This window comes from Tympanuchus pallidicinctus, unplaced genomic scaffold, assembly GCF_026119805.1.
Source record: "Tympanuchus pallidicinctus isolate F22 unplaced genomic scaffold, pur_lepc_1.0 scaffold23, whole genome shotgun sequence".
NCBI classification, from domain to species: domain Eukaryota; kingdom Metazoa; phylum Chordata; class Aves; order Galliformes; family Phasianidae; genus Tympanuchus; species Tympanuchus pallidicinctus.
The window spans coordinates 9,732,049-9,749,671 of record NW_026294740.1 but is presented as its reverse complement, the minus strand read 5'-3'; the positions used below and the strand labels follow the sequence as shown (position 1 = coordinate 9,749,671).

General features: G+C 39.7%; 1 protein-coding gene across 2 annotated transcripts in view; it reads right to left on the bottom strand.

Annotated features, from left to right (window-relative positions):
- Nucleotides 1-2,144: 2,144 nt before the first annotated feature.
- Nucleotides 2,145-17,623, bottom strand: part of CA10 (carbonic anhydrase 10) — a 151,468-nt gene continuing 135,989 nt past the window's right edge. For both annotated transcript variants that reach the window (XM_052687990.1, XM_052687991.1), the window contains exons 6-10: nt 11,733-11,828; nt 11,222-11,294; nt 4,543-4,697; nt 3,725-3,899; nt 2,145-2,905 (exon numbers count right to left, since the gene is read on the bottom strand). In XM_052687990.1, coding sequence (XP_052543950.1) covers nt 2,883-2,905; nt 3,725-3,899; nt 4,543-4,697; nt 11,222-11,294; nt 11,733-11,828 — 522 coding nt within the window. In that variant the 3' untranslated portion in view covers nt 2,145-2,882. The remainder of the gene's footprint in view (nt 2,906-3,724; nt 3,900-4,542; nt 4,698-11,221; nt 11,295-11,732; nt 11,829-17,623) is intronic.

Sequence of the window (17,623 nt, the reverse complement as noted above, 5' to 3'; positions counted from 1 at the left end):
GAAGCCATGACAGCACAAATCCAGCTCATGCCACAAAGCTGTGCGCTGGCTTCATGTATCGCTGGGCTTTTCATGGGCAGCATGGGTAGAAAACACTCAAGTCAGAAGCTTGAATCTGTTGCTGTGCTGCACAGATTCTGGATACCAGAACATTGTTTGTGCCAGTTGTTTGATACAGATTCTTCACTTTTTTGATTAAAGTCTTTGTAAAGAGCTTTGTGTGGCTTTCTTTGGATGCTCAGTGTCTTCATATGGAGGCAAGTGTTTGATTTGAAAAAACTGAAAACTGCATGTTTAGATACAAGTGCTACTTAAATCTGAGGTGCTTACAAGATATTTAATTCTAAACTTTGGTTTGGTCTATTTCTACTGCAATAAAACAAACACCCAAACGAATCATGGCAAGCTGGAGTTCATTAGTTCACAAAATGGACTTGGGAATGTTGACAAATGTGTTTGCAGTGTCCCAGCACGATTGTCATGTTTCTCTATTTGCAGGGTTTCTATACTGCAGCCTCACCTAATCCAAAGCACAGCATGACTCCTTCTTTTGGACTAGTCTCTTCTGTCATATCTCTCTCTTCTTAAATCCCTTCAACCAGCTTTTACTAAAATAGCATGTAGGCTTTATTACTGAAAGTTTTATAATGGTGGCCTTGCTTATCTTCCCTACCTTCTGTCACTGACATAGTTGGATCAACAATTGTCAGCTACTGGTCCAGAAATATAGTTTGAGCCATTGCGGACTTTATGCTCTCTGTAACTTCTCTGTGTAACCTTAACGATTTCAGGAGAAGCTTAATAAAATAAAACAACAACAATAGAGCCTACAAAAGCAACCAAACAAAACCCACAACCAGTCAAACAAGTCATGGAAACGATCCCAATACCACAAGTTTAAAAGACATTTTAAAGATATTGCATGTGGTTCATGGTATTCTTCTCCATTAGCTAGGTAAATTGAAGGTAGTAATTATGCTTTATTTCAGCTGCAGAATTCAACAAAGCTAGTCTGCATTGCAATAGGTAGTTTTAGCTTCTGTGGTGGTTTAGTGAACTTCTCAGATCACTACGCACTGTTAAGCTAGTATATGTAATTAATTTGAGCTGCTCAGACAGAAGTAAGTTAGGGAGCAGGTGCTACATCTGTGTTAGCAGGATCCTGGACCAAGGTCGTAAGCCCAAAACCCTTCTGCATGTTTGACATCAGTGTGCCATGTCCCACCTGGTGATTCCTCTGCATCTTTCACTGAACAACTGAACGGTGCCCTCCTGATACCTTTTCCTTTTGTGCCACTGATGACATCACAGCTTTTAGCTCTTTAGTCTTTCCCAGCTCTCATCAACAGTCTCTTGAGTTTCCAGTCTGATGCTGTCCATGCTGTTTGCTTTGGCCAAAGATGAAATGCTATGTCATGTTACAGGTCGTTGGTCTCCAGTGTGGATTGGGTCTCTACATTCTTTACAGTGTTACATCTTCTCAAACTTCTTGTAGTGTGTATTTTTCTATTTGGTATGAATGATTCATAGTTCCTGTATGGTCCTTTCTAGTTTCGTAATCTTTTCTGCTAACTTCTACACGTTGTCATGCATGACAAAGTAAGCATTAGGAGCTGGGTGACATGCAGTCTGCACACTCTCCAGAGAAAGAAACAATTCAAAACTTCTCAATGTGCAAGAAGGCCAAACATGCAGCATGTGAACTTGTTAAACACATTTATTTAGTTCTTGACAGTAACCAAACACAGTGAATGACCATTATAAACAAGAAAAAAGGCATTCCCTTTTACTTGGTCAGCTCCTGCTTTATCTGTAAAGAAAAATATCTGCTTCCACCACCAATTTAAATTTGTTTGTCACTATAATGAATTGAACAGGGGAAATGACAATTTGAAACGGAGATGTTTCAACTGCGATCTGTTTCTGAACCCAGCCTTCTGTTAATGATTGACCAGAGTTGAAGTTATACTGGATTTAACTGCATTCACAATTGCCATTATCTGGCTTAAATTGGCTGCAAATAAATGAAATTAAAAAAAAAAAAAAAAGAGAAAGTCAACAGAAACACAAACAGTGCAGCCACAAATACTTAGAGGCTTGTTATTTCAGAAAGGAAAAAAGTAAACCAAAGCAAGTTTACTAAATTAATTTGTTAAACACATTTATTGAGTTGTTATTAGTAACCAACACAGCGTATGACCTGTTGTAAAACAAGAAACAGAAAATGGATCAATTCTGATTTTGGCAAATCCTACTACAGATACGTGACAGAGGGAAATATTTAAATTTCCTTTGTATTCTGCAGTGATCTATTTACAATACTTATCTCTGTCTGTCCCTTTTTTAATTAAATGAGCAGAAGGATCATAATCTAGAAATAAGTTTGCTCTACAATCTTCTTGTTCTGTCTTGTCAGTATCCATAAATGATAGTGAAATAATGAGAGCTTTCCAAGGATTACTTGGCACACAGAACACAACTCCACTTTGATGCTGCACCAAGCCACCTTTTTTCTCTTTTTTCTTTAAGTTTGACGGAAGGGGGGGGGGGGGGGGGGAAAGAGGAAGAATTTCATATATACAAAGGCTGAAAAGTCTTTTTTCCTTTTTTTTTTTTTTTTTGTGATGCTAAATTAGTTCAGGAAAACTGTATCAAAATTGTAATCACATTTACTGTAATACTGTCTTTTTATTTTTTTTTTAATTACCACCAATCATATGAATGAATTTTAAGTTGAGTTTCCAACATGGCAGCTTTATTCCTACAGCATGCTTGCCCATGCTGTCACGAACCCAAAGAAAGAGTGAGTTTGGGTGCATTCTAGATTATGTCAATCACAGTAGTAGCATTCCACTGAGGTTATGGGTTCTGCCTGCTCTGTCTTACTTGAGGAGCCATTCATTTACTGAAAAAGAAACAAAACAAAAACAATTATGCTTTAATAAACCTCAGAAATGAAATTGGATGAACTTAAAACATCTTTTAACACCTATAACATCCTGGAAAAGCCAGGCTCAGTTTTCTCCTTTTCTTGGGAAAGTACTGCGTCTGCATGATTATTTTTTTAGCAGTATTGTAACTCAATCATTGACCTTGCTGTTGAATGTGTTCTTATCCACCCTTCAGCATAACCATAATATTTAGTCAAGAAGGAACTTTGACACTGTCTTGTAAGTGGTATAACTGTATGTGCACGGACTAGAAGGTGGGTAAGATGCAATCCAGCTCAGAAGTGAGCCCCAAGCTGTGGCAGTGTAAGATGTTACCCGCATAAGACTGAGTTGGTTCATTTGTTTGGTGTTCATTCCATAATAAAAAAACTTTCCAATTTGGATATTAGTTATGGCAGTGCACCTCCAAAGTGAAATTTATTCTTTTGTTTGAGATCAGCTGTCATCAGGACTAGCTCATTCCCTTTTTTCTTTCCAGCAGAATAAAATATCTTTGTAAGACTTTAAAATGAGGCTAGAAAGCTGAAGGCCTGTGCCATCTGCTTATGAAAAATATCAGATGTCCCACAATGACTTTTATCATGGCTTTTCATGGATGTTTCTGGGCAAATTTCCTCTTCCAGTCAAATATGCAATCTTGGACTCGTACCACTATTCCCCCAGGTCTGCTGTTTCATTTGTGTTTATTTGTAGACTTTCTTATGCGCTTGAATTTCCCAGAGAAAGGAGCTCAGTGTAAGTAAAGCAAGGGTTGTTCTGTAGGTAGAACGTACCTCTATACTGTAGTTTCTGTGCTCTATTGTTTGGACAATCTTTTCCCTGTAAACTAAAGTTGATATTAGTTCGGATGCATCGATTGTTGAGGGGCTGGACTGGTCTGAAATTATCGCTCATGCTCAGAAAAATCTGTGATGGCTGATTCTGGCTTAGCAGTCGTAAGGAATGCATCTGTACAAAATACGAAACAAGGATTTTTAGTTTTGGTCTTTCCTGTAATTAAAGAACATATAACACTATTAAATATACTACTTAGGAAATCAAAGTTAAACAGTTTCAGTGATTTGTAAGTGAAAGGTGGGTTGAAAGAGCCAACTTGAGATCAAACTGTTTCTTCTGCAGTCAGACGGCAGTGGTTCTTGTAGTTACTGTGCTACAAGAATATTCATTAATTCAAGTCAACAAAAATCTTTCAAACTTTGAGTAGGAAACTGAAGTAGAGATTAAACTTCCTAACATCAGTTATTTTTGTACAACTTTACTGTATTTGTTTAGAATCCGTATGCGTTTATTCACAGAATCGTGAAGTATCTTACCAGGAGAGACCTTTGGATCATTTGGTTCAGACTCTCACGGTGAGCGGAGCCCATCTCAGAGTGTGTGTATGTGCAACTATTTTGGTAGTTCTAAATAAATAAATAGATTTGGAAAAAATGCTCTTCATTGCTTTTGTAAGCTGTAGCAATTGCAAGCAGAGATCCATGCAGCAAAACATTGAATCTAGTTTTGTATGTAAAACTAGCAATGTATTTCAAATATTCTACTCTTGTACCTAGACTAGATCAAGTATTTGTATATTTATTATTATTATTACCTGCATTCTTGTTATGTAGACGGGTTTGTTCATTATTATCCAGCTTGCTGTTTCGTAGCAGGGTGGAATTGTCATTGACCCATCATATGTAATGAAACTAGAGGTCTCTGGGTAAAGCTCCTCAATGTTAAGCCCCTGTAGTAAGTATGCATCATCTGCAGAATTAAGAGAAGAAAAAAAAATAAAGCAATGTTTTTGAGGGGGAAAAAAACAGTGTTTGCAATCCTTACTTCAGAACTTCAACTCTAGCTTAGTGATACGGGAAGTGCAACGACCACGTCACAGCACTTAGGTTAAGAAGAAGTAATCTTGGTTTGGCTTTTTCTCCTTGGTGACAGTGCGCACCTTCCCTGGGAATTCAGCTCAAGTATTCACTGTGAAACTCAACCTCATTTAAGAAGCCGATAAAAACTTCTTGAGGTTATTGATTCAAGTGCAGCAGTCTTTGGAGAAGACTTACCATATTTTGGAGAGATTAACAATTTTGGCCTTCCTAAGGACTTGCGTTGAACAGTGAGTGTTAAAACTTAATTGCCCTTCTGCCAGAGGAAGAAGTTGAAGTTGAGGTTAATGCATGATAATAAACCTGCTCGCTGAAGCCTGATGGCCTTTCATGTGCGCAGTGGGGGCGGATGTGCTGCTCGCTCACTGTGAGTGCTAACGCCAGGGTGGGAAAGTGTGCTGGAAAGCAGCTTACTGTGGGCCTTGCTTTGATATCATGAGCCTCTCTGGGAATTAATGAAGTACCCGTGTGTAACAGAATTCAGTCCGTGAACAGCTACCAAAATAAAATGAGGTAGGGACAGATCTCATGTCATCAAAGTTCCTCAGCCTGTTTTATTATCTGTACATTTCCCTTTTGTCATGCTGGACCTCTAATATTTTTGCAGTACTGTCAAAGCCAGAGCCGAGGCAATAGGAGTTCCTTCATAGGAAATACGCAGGGATTGCATTTAACTGTTGATAGATTTGTGCTCAGAGAAAGCTGCTGGTTGCAGGGAGCAATGCTGTGAAATCTCTGTGCATGTCTTCACTTGTGTATGGTGTTCAGTATGGTTCATTTGCAGAGTGAGTAAAATGTGGGCAAGGAAAGCTGCATACTTAGGCAGTTCCCTTTTCAATACACAGAATAATCTGCATTGATTTGAATTGAATACAAGGATGTAAAAATAAAGTAGAAGATCCCTGTTCAGTCTAAAGAAACACGTAGAAAGTCCATCTTTTCGATCAGTACCAATTGTTTAGGCATTCTTGCTTGATTCTCTGATGTTTTCCACGTTTTAAATGTAAACTGTTTTTATTATTAAAAAAAGCTGATAATTTCTTGGCCATTGGGAAAAGAAGTTTTTAAATGAAAGCATAGAAAGAAATATGAATGATTAAGAAAGCATGTAAGATCTAAAAAACAGGAGTAATTTAACTACAATTTAACATATAGCTGAAGGACAAAACTTAGGTGATCAGAATGTTTGCCCCATATTATCTAATGGGGAAAAAAGAGAACTACTGTACTGGCAACAGAAAGATCGAAGTACCCAGGCAAAGCAAATGTGATTTATTTATTTGTATTTTGACATATGCGCTCACCATGCTGCTCCCAGGGTGCAAGTGACTTTAGCATCGGCTAAAGGCCAAGACGAGGGTGTCAGATCTGCGTCCTGTTGGCCAGTACCTTACAGGTGTTTGGTATTAAAAATGTATTTGTTATTTGAGGAATAAAAATCTTGGCACGTCCTTTGATAGTTGTTACCAACGCAGCTCTCTGCCACCTTCTTGTCTTCCCAGGGTAACTGCTTTTCCAAGTAGCTGGAGCTTCAGAGGAGACTGTGCTTCTCGGTGCTTTAGGTGACTGTTATCTTTGTAAAAATGCTTAGCCTTCACTGCCTCATGGCCTGGGATCTACAAGCTGTTTTTTAGCCCCCCAGTTTTCCACTTGAAAGTGCAAAACAATTGCTATGGTATTATGAAGCCAAAATGCTGTTGAATTTTAACAGCTAGAGATGACTGAATGCACCTGTGTCCTGTTCATTATAAACATTATTAGCAGTGCAGCAGTAATTTTGCTAGAATTACATGAGAAGAGAGTGAATCCATTTTTTCAAGCCAGTGCCTGCTTTCCGTGAATCATCACACTTCTTTCCCATTCCCACATGAACCTCCTGTTCATTTACAAACCATGGAGGGTGGTATATGTTGGCTGCGAGTGCCAAGAAGTTCATCCAAATTGATAGTTTCAAGCCCTAAGGACCAAATCCGCTTTCATTTCAATTCACATTGCCTTCAGTGGGACTAAAATGGTTTTAACAGGGTTGAATTTGCCCTGAATTATTTTTTAGGAGATGGAAAGCTAACTTAAGTTTAATGCAGAGAAGGGATACTGATGATGTGTATTTTTTGTGTGTGCCACACTCCAGTTGGCTAATTTGTGTTCAGAAAAGCACACAGATTATTAACGATAGGGTTATTTATAATAGATACATAAACTGATTTATTGCTGGCATTAATGCAGGTAATCACGGGGATTTTGGAGTTGCCTTGCATGGCGTTAATAGAGAATGTGTTATTTTGATGTGAGCTGCTAACTTGCCTATGGATGTGCTGTACTGTGGCTTCTAGCAGTGTGGATGCACTGTGGGGCATGGAATTCCCAGTCATCCAGGCAAGTCCAATGTGTGCTGGTGCTCTGAAAGTCAGGGGATGTGTTTCTTGTAGCCTTACTGAATTCTGCTTCAACTGCTAGGTTGCCTTGTTTACATACTGAGGATCTGCAAAATATACAGTGCTCTTTGTGTAGCCATCTTCCTCATCAGCATCCAGCAATGGAGTTGCTTCAAATTTGATTCGTTGCTTCCGTGTTTGCTTGGAGTGTGTTTAAGGAGAGTTGGTGGATTGTGTGTCAAAATCCATCAATAGTAATTAAAGAGAAACTAGAGGAGAAAATATCACTTCAGGAAACAAGGAAGATGGGTGTGAATGAAATAAGCGTTTGGCCAAGAAAAAGCACTATTAATTCATGCCTGTGTGTGGGCTATATTCCTGTGGAAGTCAGACAGCTCGGTGGGAATGCCTTGAGGAGACCTCAGAGTAGGCATTTGGTTGTCATTTTTCCCACGAACAGCTCTGTTCTTTCCCTCTTCCCACATCTTGATTTAAAATAAATAATCTGTACTGGAACTGAAAAAGAACTGGGTGTGAGGATTGCATTAATACTAGGCTGCACTTAGATGTGTTGTCTCTCTTGATGATGTTTATTGCAGGCGTGTGATCAAAATGGTTGAAAACAGTGTGATCTCTTGCCAGTAATATACTTCTTTGGTAGACCTGTGCAGCCTTTATTAGATTCTCTCCACAGCTCACACTGTTTTTCTTGTTCTGTGTGTGCCTTGGGGTGATTTCTGAACTCGTGAACTCTTGTCTATACAAATTACATTTATTTAGATTTCAAATTCATTTACATGTAGGCCTCTGACAATTTTCTTAACAAATAATGGAAGCACTCTTTCATCCTTAGATTTGTAACAGGTGTGCGAGGTCTGCTTTCACAGTAAAAATGTGTTCTTTTCAAGGAAATAGTACTTAATTGGGAATACATCAACTGAATTTTAAAAAGCCCTATTTGATTTCCAAGTTTGCATCATGGTAACTCAAAAAGGGACAGTACAGGTCTAAATAGAATACAGGGCATAGAATGTCGAGCTCTGCAGTTATTAAATTCAGCACTGGAGTTTCTCTGTTTATCAGCCTTCAGGAGCTGCTCAGATGCAGCTGGGAGCAGCGGTGACTCACGCAGAGAACCAGCTCAGTCCCCAGGGCCTCATGGTGGCCGAGCTGTTCTGCTCGTGGCAGGAGCTGCAGGAGCTCAGTTCTTCAGGCAGCCCACAGAAATGTGCCCCTTTGAAAATTAGGAGCCTTATCTCCAGAGATACGAAATGTAAAACTTTTCAGAATCATGTGAAAACTGATACTCTATTCACTTGCTATCTCTATTATAGTGAAAGATTAAATGTGAGAAAATGCAAAATTTTGCAGCTCTTCTGCCTAGCTGAGCATACTTGGGTGTTTCTATGGAGAATGACAAGCCCAAATTTCAGAATGGAGTTTAGGGAAGCTGAAATGTTGCTGCTTTTCAATGATAAGCAACCACTGGCCATGGCTGTTCTGAAAGAAATCCCCCTAGAATCGTACTTAAAGAAAAAATGCTTTCATGTTCCATTTTAGAGATTCACACAGATTCTGAATAAAGAATCCTTGTTTCAACTAGTTCAAAGAGTATTCTTTGTGCTTACTTAATACTTAAAAAGTACTTAAAATCTACTTAAAAGTAGATTGGGGTCCACTTCACTTTACTTAACCACTAATATTTGAGGGTAGAAATTCCCCTTTTCATGCATGTTGCCTGTGGACATTTCATGCAGCATGATATACAACTCCTTCATTTTTTTGCTATTCTTCTTCAGGAAAAAAAAAATAATCACAAATGTAGGTATGCTGTTAGCTCTGCTGACTCTGAGCCTGTTCCTGTTTGCTCCATCCCCCTATTGGGCACAGTGGGAGCACGCTGAGTGTTGCCTTCAGGAGTGGACTTGTAAAACACAGCTTAAAAACCTCCAGTTGCTGAAGGCAGAATAGAAATCCCTGCAATGTAAGAAGTAAAACTAGTTTTCAGCAATGGTGCTATAATCTATCATGTAAGACAACCACAAAATTACTTTCAGTAGCACTCTCGCACTCCCAGTTTACACTAAAAAATTTCTGGTCGATACTTGTTACTACAGCAAGCAACCCATTGCACTGAGAATGCTGTGTCCATCGTGTCCACCGAGGATTTCATTTTAGCAGTGCACCTGTTAGGGATAACAGTGGCTAAAAACTAAAACTATTCCGGTTCTCATTGATTTTGCAATCTGTTATGCATTCTCCTCAATGTGAAATTTCACTTGGAACATCTAAATGAAGCATGATTGGAATTGTGTTCTCTCTTCGAGTGCCAAAACAACCAATGAAAGGTCCAGAGTGAAGGTGCACCTGCTTACAAATGCAGTGCCAAAGGAAAATGCTCTGCAATGGAGGTGATGGCTGTACACTCATTTACGCAACAAGGGAAAGGTGCTGCTGGTTCCTTTCAGCCCTGTGGAGCATCACATCCATAACTGTGGTCTCTCCTCTGCTCTGAGTCTCTGCAGTTTGCCAAGCCTTTGCTCTACTGGTCAGCTATTAAAGCTTGTGTGGCCAAGGAACACAAGAAAAGCTGTGATGCTCGTGTAAATGCATGGGACAGAGATGCTGTAATGGGAAAAACTAGGCAGGAGCCTTCCCTTGCTCAGAGTGTGAGATCTGCTAGGTGTGTGTGTATGTGGGGAGAAAAGAGCTTTCTTAGTGCTCCACTGTCAGGTGCGTGTTTATAGTAAAGGACATGGAACTGCTGAGTTCGGAATGCAGTTGGAATGGCTCTGTTGTTCAAATTCTCTGTTGTATAGGCAAGACTCAATCTTTCTGCTTCTCTCTTGTTCAAGAATTAGTGGGTAAAATTCCGTGTTTGCAACTCATGTAGGTCTCGAATGTATTATTTTTTCTTGATGTGAACACTGTAGAATTGTAGAGGGGAAAAGGTAGAGTGCAAAGAAATCAGGCTGTGAATTTCAGGGATGTGTACAGAAATCTCTCCAAACACTTCCATTGTAAACCTGAAGTTCAGTGACTTGTTGGAGTTAAATGGATTTTTGAGTTCTCTAGAGATGCGGACGGGAAGCTTTCAGAGCATCATGTGTTGTTGGAGGGTATATAGTTTGATGCACATCATTTACAAAGATGTAAACTGGGCAAAGTCTGACAGAGCTGAGAACTAAGCTCTGCAGTCCTGACACCCAGTCTCATTCCAGTTACAAACAACTCTATATCTCTTCCTAGATGCTGGTCTATGATATTTTCATAATCTGGTATCATTTAGTGTACTTACTTTATGGCTGCTTGGCATACAAGAGATTATTTGACAAAGGAATAATGTTTTCAGCATAGAGGTTTAATTTATTCCATTGAGGTCTGTATATTTTTCATGTCTTTCTCTGAATTACCCTGATTTTAACTGATGCTTAAGCTCCAGTTTTCCAGTTACTTAATATGCTAGCATGGAAGTATTGAGCATTATCAGTTAAAGGCTTTCCAAACACGAGTACAACAAATATACATGCTATGTTGATGATCTCCTTATATACCCATTACATGCAGTAATAGCTAAATAGAAACCGCATTCTTCTGTGCAAAAAGAAAGCGTTAATGAATACTGAATCCACAGCTGTGTGTTAAAAACAGGCAATGATGCAGCATTTTGTTGTAATTTGAATTGGAGTAATTCAGGCTGCAATATATGGTACTTCTGCTGCTAACAATAAGCAGTTTTACCTGTGTGTTCTATGCAAATATATCACATGTATTTATTAAATATATTTTCATCAATTTACTGTTTGTCCAAACATAAAATAGGTTTTGAAGCTCAAAAATATTTAATGAACTTGTGACCTTATTAGATGTTTTCAAGTTCCCAAGGTTATCGTGCAGGTTTGCTGGCAATACAAGCTTGTAAACTGCTTCTCAATGCAAGGCGTCTCTCGATGCAGTGAGTCACTAAGCACAGCGTTTGCTACTAGCAGCATACAGCTATCGTGAATGAGAAGAAACTTACTTTTATACGTTATTCTTGTTATAGTGTCTCTGTTAAGCATACGATTTAGAAATGGATTTGATGATTCAGATACCTAAAGAAGAGAAAATTACAGTGTCAAAACTTTCAGACAAGCATTCCCTTTCTGGAGCTGCACCTGTGTTGTGCCCATTCCCTCCATCCCAGGGCCTCGACTTACTGGGAGAGGTTCATTTCTAATTGACTCATTCATCTCATGTTTCATACAAGAATACCAAATCAAAGAAATCAATAACTTTTGTCATAGCCACTAAACTTTTATGAGTGGTTTTTATGATATCATTAATTTTCTCTCTTTATCCCTTTTCATTTTTTTCCGTTATGTTTTCAGGAACTGTACGTTCAGTTCCTAGGATGAGGCTGTCTTGTGATTCCAGATCAGAGCCTCCAGGCACTGCAGTGCCATCATGAGGAGTCCAGTTTCTGCATTTACAGTTCATGAAGAACAAGTCCACCACCTACACATTAGATGCTGGCAACACTGAATACTTACTTTCATAAATATGGAAACTACCACCAACCCATTAGGACTCTTTGCAGCTTCTGTGACATTTGTGTACAACTCGTGGTTGTAGTGGATCAGTTGAACCTAGAAAGGAAAGATTGCAATTGAACAGTAGCAATTGTACCATGCGTTGTTTGCAAATGCTCTCTATACACCGATTGCTTTATATTAAAAGCCAGTCTATGTTTAGGATATTTTTTTAGCAGTGCAATTTTTCAGAGATCTGTGGTGTGCACGATTTTAATAATTTCACTTACCATCTGGCTTCAGCTGGTATAGCACCAACATGTTTTCTTCTAAATTGCCAGTAAGTGAATTTACCCTCATCAAGTTATGAATTGCACTGCAGGGGGTGACATCATTTCCCCAGTGGAGCAGCACTTGCCACGGGCAGCAAGTAATCTGTGCTTCTCAGCCTCGAGCCAAGCACAGGGGAGTCAGGGGCTGAAATATTTGTAGAAACATATGGGATGCAAGATTGGAAGTGTTTAAAGCAGGACTTGCAGAATTCAAAATACTGATACCTATTGGCATTGGTTTTAACAAACTCAGTTGCAAAAGCTCCTACAGCAAAGTGCTTACTGTGTTACTGCTAACCAGGATCTACTCAGTGCCTCAGCTTCTCTTCCACTCATCATTAAAATGTACATTTTAGGTTACAAAGATAGAGTTCATCTCTCTCTCTCTCTGTGTAAATGAATATTTGTTACCCAGAATGATGATATTTATGTATTTATTTATATGTAGCTTTACAATTCACAGCTAATGGTTCGCAGACAAAAAATAGCCAGAATTAGTTACTATGTGTTGATTTCAGTTATTTTGTCCTCTCTGGGTAGGGAACTGTTGGTTGACCTTTTTACAGTCCGCATGGCTGGCAAGTTTTAAGGCAAGTAAACAAACCAGAACAGAAGTAAAAATGTCAAAGTAGCCAATGAAGACATCCACTGAATTCTGACAGCTGGGAAGCAGAATGAATGCAGTGAGCTTCCTAAAGGTCCTGCAAGGAATCAGAGCGTTTACAGTACAGCACACAGACATGCAGGCTCATCAGTCATTGCTTTGTGCTACTTGTGAACTTTCACAACACTGTAGCTCTGGGAACTGTCCTCACTGAAATGATGAAGCTTAGAACATATCCTTCTTTTTATGTACAGCTAGTAATTCTGGTCACCAGATTAACTTGTGAATTATCAAAGAAGTAAGAACTGAGATACGTTTTGCACTAGAATTCCTTCTGTAATGAGTCCCAGATTAGAAACAGATTAGATGAACCAAGCTTATCTCGCAGACCAAAACACTAGTGAAGGAACAGCTAAAAAGAGGGGCCAAATTCTCCTTCCACCCTTGGAAGCATGTGTCAGTGTGAAGCTCTTATTTTTACGGATTGCACTTATGGGAACAAAAGTCTTCAATATGTACAAGTGTGTAGAGAATATTTGTCTCAGACCCGCAGGAAGGAGCCCGATGTGCAGAGCAGTGCTGCCTGCTGCGATGCGTTACGCTGCAATGAGCCTGTGACTGTCCTGGCTCTGGTGGACCTCTTTGGTAGCAGCGAGACACAGTTCTGTCTGTGCAAAACTGGCATGCAGACTGCAGGCAGATGTACTTGTCTGAGGGGCTGCGTTAACACGTTGAATTGCTTAGAAGTTAGAATAGTTATTTCCTGTGCTGATCTCTAAATGATGTCTCCACACCGTATTGCACTCTCTGTACAAGGAAAGAACCTGTCTGAAAGTGATCTTTACTGGTGATTTTCAGGTGGTTTTCATTCCAAGTTTCCTGTTCCTGCAGGTCTGCCCCGCGCCACCTCCCCTCATCACACTCAGACTGGTTGTGAATGGAACGTTTTTGAGAGATCTTGTTTCCCTGTATTTTGAGAAGACCCTCTCACCTCACTAAGCTTTATTGTTTCTCAATGCACTCAGTGCTGAATGAAGACAGATTTTCTTTTTTCTTCTGAAAGCTGTCACTTGCTTTATGTTAGAGTTGTATCTTTCTTCCCTGCAGCCAAATCAATTTTAAAGCTGTTTCCATGGCATCATGGTTAAATTCAATGGTTTTCTCTTTTTTTAGATTTTTTTTTTCTTTTTAAAAACAAGAGACAAAATTTTCATGTTTCTCACGTGGAACAGACTAATTTAGAAATGTACAAATGAATGAAGATATCTAAGATATAGAATACTACAAGCAGGATTAAGGATATAATTCCCTATAAAAGTTCTTTTCAGAATAACTTCCTCAAAGCTGCCTGAAATACCTGTAATCCTACAGTCTGCATTAAGTATTACAAGTTTTTTTTTCCACGGAGATGAAACCACACAACTAAAACTGCTCATATCTGAAAATCTTACTTTTTCAAATGATGGCATTGTATTAAAAACAAAGCATAGCAAGAGCAAACTTGCATTGCTAAAGTCCCCTTTGGTTCTGGTTTAAGTTTCAAGGCTCCAATGCAATAAAGAATCTTGTTATAAGATATTGATTTCTTTTCTTTTCTTTTTTTTCTTTTTTTTTTTTTTTGAAGATTCCCCCCTTAAGATTAATTTGCCTCTGAACAACTTACAGCTTTTTGCTTTCCTCAAGCAATAGAAGTTCTGTTTTTCAGGAGGATGGAGAGAATTAAGATTAATTACTCTCATTTTAGCTGCTGAAAATCCAGAATGTGCCCTTGTTCCATCGCCCAAAAATGTGCGGTGGACCAGGAGCAGACACAGCGCTTTTCAGACACCTGATGGCGGTGCTGGGAATGCCAGCAGGAGCTGCTGCAGTGCCTTGGGGTTCACGCAGTGAGCACACAGCCCGCGGGCTGCAGGCGGCGCCCTCAGGGGAAAGCAGGCAGGCAGGCGGGAGCTGTGGCTTGGCGCTGGCTACTGCGGGGAAAGCATTGGACTCTTTCCCGGCACGCAGTACATGGGTTGGTTATGGGATCACCTGTGCTCTGCTGAAGATCAGCCCGGTGCTCGAAGTACTTGTGCTGTTAGTGTGGAAAGTGCTGGTTTTCACCTGCAGTGCGTTTTGGTGGCTTATGATCCTTTGCACAGGTGGAATGTGCGTCTTTGGGCAGAGCTGGTAGCAGGATATTTTCCGCGTGGTCTTTGCTCGAGGCCCTTTGGCTGAGCAGGAGGAGGCAGTTTGCCGTGTTGGTGATGATTCCAGAGGTTCTTTTTGGCAATCTTATAGCAATTACTCTGACTTGGAAAAATCCTCCGATCCAGTGTGCATGCTTCACACTTTTATAAATATCAGCTCGCTGCAAAATGTTCTGCTGCAGTGAGGTATGGAGAAGTATGAATCTAAGAGAATTTAAAATATCACAGCACTTCACACACTTTTTATTTTTTTTTTCCCTGAAGTCCTGTTGAGAGTAATGGAAATGCTCTTTATCCTCACCTGGAAGTGTTATAATTGAGTGCATAAACATCCTGATTTGTAAGTGACAAGAGATCTAAACCAGGAAGTGAACAGCAGTAGGGAATGGCTGATCTGTAACTCTAATATTTGCATTATGCTGGGCTACCTGATAGACTGTTGAGATACTTGATTGAGAATGAGCACAAAGCACATTTCCAGCACAGCAGGGAATGAAAGCAAATGGAAGTGCTTGGGGAACGACTTCGATGTTTGTTTTGATTCAGAAACCTTGCTGAGTGTGGCCAAGATTTCGTTAAGGAAAAATATACAGTTCTGTTTTTATAGAGTTAAATAAAAAGTGTGAAAGTAATTCAATTTCTGTTTGTCAGGAATCCAGCAAGTAAAATAATTTGGGGGAGTTAAAACCCATTAATAACATTTGATAGCCCTACGTTAGAATGTATTTGCCCTTACAGGTCTTGTAAAACCATTTTGGAAAAGCAATAACAACATATCACCTTAGAGTTATTTGTGACATTACTTTTATCAGTGCAAAATGGTCTGAAGTCTGAGGTCCTCCTGTTGTGAATGAGTCAGACGATCATAGGATGGTTGCGGTCGGAAGGGACCTGAAAGATCATCTGGTCCAACGCCCATGCCAGGTTTTTTCTATGTCTATGCTCACGTGTTCACAGCAACAGCTGGAGAACTGGGCTGTTGGTGGGCTCTGAAGAATGCGTACTGTCACAGTTCAAGCAAATAGAAATTAAGGTTCACGCTAATTCTATTTGAAAAATGAAACTGTCTTTTTCTCATGCATGAAGTACTCTACCAATAAATGAGGGATCTGCCAAAACAGCAATACCCACGTGCTTCCTAACTGACCCTTAGCTCCACCTGTCTTATTTCATACATCTGAGCCCACAGCTGTGTGGGATGTTCTTAGATCATTTTTAAATGGTAAAATAGATGTTACTTGACCACATAGACTTCCAGCAGTTTACTTAGCATTTCATCAGAACACTGTGGGTTTTAAGACTGAAATCAATTAAAAAGAGTTTAGTGCAATAAAGCAGAATTGCCAGAGCTGTTTATTTTAAGTAACTTCCTCGGACTCCTCATCGTTGTCAAAACCCAAGTTCTTTAGGTTGTTGCTGACAAACGTTGATGCTGTTGTTTGCTTTGCTGCTTTTGACAGTTATTTCATGATTTAAAAGATATGCCTATGAAATACCAGTTTGATAGAAGGGCTTGTCATCCACGTTTATAGCAATTCCAGCAGCTGTATCCTAGATGCATAAAAAAGATTATAATTCTCTTTTATTTCAAAGAATAAGTCTAAGAACACAAGAAAGGAGCTTGCTTATCTTCTGCTTATGAGCAGACAACTGCACTGAAGCGTGTGCAGAGAAACGCAGTCGTGCATTGTGCAGTAAAGCAGAAATGCAGTTTAGAGTTAGCTGTACCTGGCTGTGAAATCTAATTTGCTAGAGACAACTACATGCTAGGAATTAGTGCTAAAACAGCAAATGCTGTCTAATACTTCATTAGACCAATTAGTAACAAGAACTACCATGTAGCACTTCTGTTCAGCAAATGGTGTCCAGTTCTTTACCCAGGTTTCCCCCACAAGTCCTTAGCACTGTGAGGTATCTTCAGCGTGTAACTCTTACACTGAAACAGTAACATCTGCTCCTTTAGGCCTAAAGTAATTATCTGTAGTTACAGGCATATAGTTGAGAGGTGAGTAAGAGTTTGAGATCCCTGGGCACCTGCTCTCAGCTGCTCCAGCAGGGTGTTGTGCTCTGAAGGAGGCTGTGTGTGAGGCAGCTCTGAACAGGGCAGCTGTGTGGCTGCTGACCTGCTTGCCTTGCACTGATAAGGCTGCTAACGGAGGAAAATATACTCGTTTTAATTCATTTGAAAACAAGAAAATTGGGTATTTTAGACAATATTTTAAACTTGAGGATTTTTTTAAGCACAAGACAATAGTAAAAAATACAAATGTACCAGTTCAGGCTGACTGAAAAAGAGTGTAAGAGATGATGGATTGTTGCTACCCCAATGTTCCCAGAACCATTCCAAGTGTCACAATCATTTGAACCCTCTTACAGATAGTAGGAAATGCAGTGATGGAAAACCCAGGCTGAGCCCCAGCGCTACAGAGATGTGTCTGTGTGACACTGGGAGAGCATCTGACAGGGCAGTCGGTGCTGCAGCTTTCTGCTGCTGGTTCTCTGAACGTGGGCTGTTTCTGGCTGACCTGCCAGTCAACCACTCTTGTCAGTCATTGTTAGCAGATGAGCGCGAGCTTGGTAAACATAAATAAATGGCATTGTTCTGCAATTCACTTTGTGTGAGGATCAAAATGAAGTCTTAAACTCAAATGTTTAATGTTGATTATGTCTTGGCTGATGTAGAATTTCACTGCAAGCTATAATTTGGTACTGACCCAATCCATCATCTACAAAAGCTGCGTCGTAGGAGACAATAGAGGTAATGTGGGGGAAAAAGGCTCGTAGATG